Source organism: Octopus bimaculoides, chromosome 3, assembly GCF_046866305.1.
Source record: "Octopus bimaculoides isolate indiv1 chromosome 3, ASM4686630v1, whole genome shotgun sequence".
Lineage (NCBI taxonomy): Eukaryota > Metazoa > Mollusca > Cephalopoda > Octopoda > Octopodidae > Octopus > Octopus bimaculoides.
In genome coordinates, this window is record NC_142930.1 from 95935329 (window position 1) to 95941935 (window position 6607).

The 6607-nt window shown below is 34.5% G+C and overlaps 1 protein-coding gene across 1 annotated transcript in view; it reads left to right on the forward strand.

Moving 5' to 3' along the window:
• The window catches only part of LOC106870259 (actin-related protein 3), a 78015-nt gene extending 72894 nt beyond the window's left edge, over positions 1-5121 (forward strand). The window contains exons 10-11 of the mRNA XM_089349399.1: positions 899-982; positions 4642-5121. Coding sequence (XP_089205525.1) covers positions 899-982; positions 4642-4737 — 180 coding nt within the window. The 3' untranslated portion in view covers positions 4738-5121. The remainder of the gene's footprint in view (positions 1-898; positions 983-4641) is intronic.
• Positions 5122-6607: the final 1486 nt, after the last annotated feature.

Consider the following 6607-nt stretch of genomic DNA (forward strand, 5'->3'; position numbering starts at 1 on the left):
GCTCGCAAGGAATGAAGCCAGTATGCTCCGTTGGATGTGTAATGTCAATGTGAATACCCGTCAGAGTGTAAGTATCTTGAGAGAAAAACTGAACATTAGAAGCATCAGTTGTGGCGTGCAAGAGAGACGATTGCGCTGGTATGGACATGTGGTGAGAATGGAGGAGGATAGCTGCGTGAAAAAGTGCCACACCCTAACAGTTGAGGGAACCCGTGGAAGAGGTAGGCCCAGGAAGACCTGGGCTGAGGTGGTGAGGCAAGACCTTCGTACATTGGGCCTCACCGAGGCGATGACTACTGACCGAGACCTTTGGAAATGTGCTGTGCGTGAGAAGACCCGGCAAGCCAAGTAAGATCGTTGCCAGTGCCCCTGGACTGGTTCTTGTGCGGGTGGCACATGAGATGCACCATTTTGAGCGTGGCCGTTGCCAGTACCGCCTGACTGGCTCCTGTAGGATTTTCGAGCGCGATCGTTACCAGTGCCCCTGGACTGGCTTGTGCGGGTGGCACATAAGACACCATTTCGAGCGTGGCCGTTTTCGTGCGGGTGACACGTAAAAGCACCCACTACACTCTCTGAGTGGTTGGCGTTAGGAAGGGCATCCAGCTGTAGAAACTCTGCCAAATCAGACTGGAGCCTGGTGTTGCCATCCGGTTTCACCAGTCCTCAGTCAAATCGTCCAACCCATGCTAGCATGGAAAGCGGACGTAAGACGATGATGATGATGATGATGATGATCACTTGTTCATAGAAAACTGGTCAACTTCCATAACAGCAATTTCACAAATTTTTTGTTTTGTCATTATTAACATTTCATTAGCTGATATATAACTTTTGTATTAAATTATATTGTTTTCATGAATAATTCTCTACAACCATTACGTATTTTATTTGGCAGCCAAAACCTATTGAATGCCAGGTCATATCTCATCACATGCAACGTTATGCAGTTTGGTTTGGTGGTAGTATGCTTGCTTCAACGGTGAGTATTTCGATGACTTTAAACCTGTTAGCTATGTAATAACTTATAACCCCACCATACTACTTAATACATTATTTTGAGCAAAGGTTTTTTTTTTTCTTTTAATATGAACATTGGTTGGGGAGATGCAAAAAAAATTGAAATATTTTTAGTAGAGATACTTCTGAAAATTCCTGTTTTTACTCTTAATCTTATCTTTAGAGAGTAACTTTACTTTAGCATTTGCATCTATACTACATCTCAGGTAACTTATTTCTGGATATGTACATAGAAACAAAGTGAATTTGAACTAAAAGTGAAAAAAAAACTTATTTCTCAACAATGGGTAATAAAGCTCTTATCCACTATGCCACTGATATATGTGAAGTTATACATTTTGTTCAAAATTTCAGGCATAGTAAACTTCTTTATCTTATACTAATAAGTTATTAGCCTGGAAACATCAGAAATTTAATGTCATACATCTGTGAATAGGAACATAATGTTTATGGTACATTTAACTGCACTAATAAAACTGACTGTGATAGTTATTCATTTCTCCAACCAGCCCTCTCTGAGGATTGTCCATGAACAGACATGTGAAACTCTGAATAACAGAATGTTGTAAAATGAAGCTATAACTCTATAATCAAAATATTTACTCTATCAAATGTATTTTCTTTTATTTTGTTATAGCATTACTGTGTATGTAATTTTTATATACAGTATATCTCTTTTTATACATACAAAATGGGTAGTACTGTGCTACTTTCAAGGAGTTAATTTTTGAATTGTTTTCATCAGATATACTTTATTAATGAAATAATTGGGTAGGAAAAAAAATTAATGGCTGTGGTAGACAGAACTAATTAGAGCAGTTCTTGGTTACTCTAATTATTATATGAATATTGTTATTAATAATGCTTGGTAATCAGGAAAATACCAGAACCAGAACTTCTCTACTTCAATAAGTTTTTTTATAAAAACTAGAGATACAATAGCTGTGAGCGTAAAGGTTTTTAAGTGCAAATCCTACTTTAGCTACTGTGTTATATCACTGAGCAAGATTCTGCTTGTTCCAGCTTGCCTGTTAAAGAACAAAAAAAAAATTCATCATTGAATGATCAGCAATATGAAAAACGTTTCAGCAGTAAATTCCAAAATCAATCAATCAATAAATAAAACAAAATGAACCACCAAAATAAATTAGAGAGAGGGAGAAACCATTCCATCCTTGCAAGCATGGAAAAGTGGACATGAAATAATAAAAAGAATATTATATAGAATGGAGTTATTGTTAACTGACAACATAGAGTTGTATTTATTTCCTTCTATATTATATGATTTTTATATAAATCTCAGTCTCAAAAAGCAATCATTAAAAAAAAAAATTATTAACCAGAAAACCAGTTCATTGACATGAAAGGAAATTTTTCTTCCTCAGATACTATTTAGGTCTTTGATGTATAGTTTTTGCTGATTTAGAATAATAATATGAAAATGTTATATGTGGTGTGGTGTGTGTTTATTTAACCCTCCCCCACCAATGAAGCTGCCTTATTGGAAAAGAAAACTACATATTGATTTAGGCCAGTATGAAAATTGCATATTGATATTGATTTTGGTAAATATGTCTTAGTCTAATTCTTCCTCTCTTCATCAATTTAAACTTTAGATTCTCAACCGAAATATCTGCTACTTCTACTTAGTAAAATAGGGGTACAAGTTCTTTTCTATCATTACTCTACAGTGATTTACAAAATACCAGCAAAATATTGTCTGTGTTTTCCACCCACTAAAAATCATCAAATCTAGTTAAAAGAGATTGTTTTCGATCAGATCATACACATGTTGAAGTTGTTTAGCTCTAAGTCAACTCTGACTGAACAAACCTGTGGTCAAAAGCACTCCAGTTGTCACTGTCTTTTAACGCTACCTTGGACAACATTATCTAATGTATCATTCCATTGTTTTATATGATCGCATATGATTTGAAGGAGATTTGGTTACTATTTCTAGCAGATCAAGTGACCAATTACAGGCTCATTCATTGGCCATTTTACTTGGTGATGAAATTGTAATTAAGTTCAAAACTTCATGACTTATATAGTAAGATATTTCAGTAAAGTTTTCAGTTCAGTTTTATGAAAGAACTTTTTCCTGAATTCTAAACATTAGCTTAACACAATAAAGAATCTGTAGTGCATTAAACCTTTTCAAGTTCTTGATTGTTTTCAAAATTAATTGAAATATAAGCAAATTGCTTCTTATCAATACATTGAGAGTGTTAATCCTCCTTCAACATGAATCTGGATTGATGAGGGATGAACACTTCCAAGTTAATTTGTCCTTAATATAAAAAGACAGGAAGCTCAAATGGCTCACTGTATTACATAAGGGAAGGTTGCCTATTGTTTTAGCTGATTGTATCATCTACCGTGTGTGTAAAGGCAGTAAATTTAGTTAAATTAAAATAATGAATATTGCTGTATTATTGACCACATGATCGTCAGCTCAAACCATACTACAATCTTTATGGTATTCTCTCAGGGAAAGCTCGTAAGTCAAAGCATGTACAGTCTACCTAACTGAGAGCTAGTATGTATCCCTACAGGGCGGTGAGCTGGCAGAATCATTAGCATGCCGGGCGAAATGCCTAGTGGTATTTCATCTGCCATTACATTCTGAGTTCAAATTCTGCCGTGGTCAACTTTGCCTTTCATCCTTTCAGGGTTGATTAAGTAAGTAGCAGTTATGCACTGGGGTCGATGTAATTGACTTAATTCCTTTGTCCTTGTTTGTCCCCTCTATGTTTAGCCCCTTGTAGGCAATGAATAAATAAATATGTATCCCTACATAAATGTGGATATTCTGTTGAAACAAACTTTACTGTAGTAGATACCATGAGAGAAACTCTCATAGAGGCTTTTGGTGCAAAATGCATGCTTTATTTATATCACTATAAACTGACTGCAAAGATTCCAATCCTTGATGGTTGAATGGTTAGCAACTGAAAGGGTAGCTAGCTGTGGAGACAGTTACTTCAGTTGCAGATAAATGTCCAATGAGGAAGCAGTTGTAAATAAGGATTACATTCCTATCTCAAGGAAGAGCATAGTATATTGTCATCTTCATTGTTTAATGCACAGGAGTTGGATGGTTTGACAGGAGCTGATGAGTCAAAAGGCTTCACCAAACTCCAATATTAGCTTTTGCATGATTTCTATGGCTGGATGCCCTCCCCAACATCAACCACTTTACATAGCACTGGCACTAGTGAGACCACTAAATAAATCACATGACTCCCTCAACTGAGGAGTGTAGTATTGAGGGAAGTGGCTTTATGTCTGGTGATGACAGATCAAAGTATGATAATGGCCAGTAACAGGTATCTTGCAGTAGAGGAGATACATGGCTATCCCAGTTGGAAAATGAGAGATGGTGAAGAGATGTCAGGTCATAGCTTCTAGTTACAGGAAGTTGGATATTAGAGGATAAGATAGGGTAAGTTCATGATAGTGTGAAGGGAGAGTGTAAATGGATAGGGATGACAGTGAATGGTGAAGGCATGGTTAAATGTTAATAATAAAGTTTGAATCATGGTGTTGATGAAAATCTGAGAACCAATTATCTATCTATATATACATATATATATATATACTTATTTTTTTCTATTCTAGCCGGAATTCTACCAAGTATGCCATACCAAAGCTGATTATGATGAACATGGGCCTAGTATATGTCGCCATAACCCTGTGTTTGGCTCGATGACGTAATTCTGCAATTGGTTCATTTAGGGCTGATGCTGGTTAAATTTTAATAAAAATAATGATGATGATAGCAACATCAACAAATAAAATATGATGCTGCCAAAACCATACATACTATGACTGTAACAACAAAAACAAAAGCAAAAAAAAGTTATGAAAAACAAATTTTTAAGAATTGAACAGAAGGGGGAAAAAATGAATGATATTAATAATAATAATAATAATAATGATAATGTTAATACAAAGGGTGGAAAACGAAAAACTTTTTACCCTAGAACCAAATGAAAGACCGCAATTTATTCCATTGTTGGTTGTTAGTTGTACATTTTCTAACAGTACTAACACTAATTGTATGGTAACCTGCAGTGTATAAAATATTTTTTCAGAAGACTTAAGAGTTCCACTTTGATATGAAGGACAGTATGTTTACATTTACTATACATATATTCACACACTCTTACATACATACATTATTTTATATATATATATATATATATATATATATATATAATTTCGATGTATGTGTGTGTGTGTGTGTTATATATATATATGTATGTATGTGTATATATATATATATATATATATATATATATATATATATATATATATATATGCTTGCACATAATGTATAGTATGTACAAGTTGACTGGGCAGTGGCACCTATGATCTTTATGCAAATGTAACTGATAAAAGATGGGCGTGACCTACAGGTTACATTTTCAAATTACACAGGGATACCTGTAATACTCCATCATTGCTACATTTGGATAGAAGTCATTGAAAATTGATGCTTTTAGGTGGTTTGGATCATCTTTGGCTACTGCCAAATATTGTATGTATGTATTTGTGTGTGTGTGTGTGTGTGTGCTTGTGAGTTTGTGTGCATGTAGATGCAAACACGCACACATGCCTTTTGCAACTTTTGTAAATCTTTGACCCTTTTCTGCGCCTCCCACCCCACTTTTTTAATCTTAAACTCGAAAATTACAGAAAAGGCATGCGCACAAGTACACACACATACATGCACACATACTCTCTTATATCATTTTCTGCTTTTGGACTAAAACCAGAATCTAATGGTTCAATGATAGACCTGGATTCTTTACTGGACTCTTTCCATTTTTTTTTTTTTTAATAAATGTACCAAATTTCTTCCCCCCTCATGGACATTTGATTACATAAGTAGCATGCTAGACTGTTTCAAAAAGCCATCGGTGACCTTTCATCTTAATCTTGGAAGATAGAAAAAAAAAATGTCATTAATAGGAGGGTTTACATCTATTTCTATTGCCCTTCAAATCTCTTTCCCCCTTTATTTGTTGTCTTGCATTCATGTTTTCTACTCTTTAAGCTAAACTTTTTAGTCTGAATGCATTTTGTGCATGTGTATAATGGTTATGATGTGGAGCACACTCAGGTTGTGCACTGGTATCACATATACCCTCTAAGAGAAAAAGTTTTTTTTTAATGATGAGTATGTTTGTGTGGTACACACACACACACACACACACACACACACACACACATACATACACACATCTATATGCATATGATGTCTCTATCTGTACATATGTGTGTATGTATAAATATATATATATATATATATATATACATACACGTATACACACACACACACAGATATATACATACACACATATGTATATATGTGTATGCATATATACATACAGATATGTATATATATATGTGTATACATATATACACACATATATAAAATGTACATAATTTTCAAAACTTACAATGCATTTTATCAAAGGTGATTTTTCTGTGTCTGTCTTCTTTAATGCTTGATGGACTGTATAAATGCAAAATAAGATACATTGCTTCTTCTTTTTCTTCTTTCTTCCAACAGTCTAGT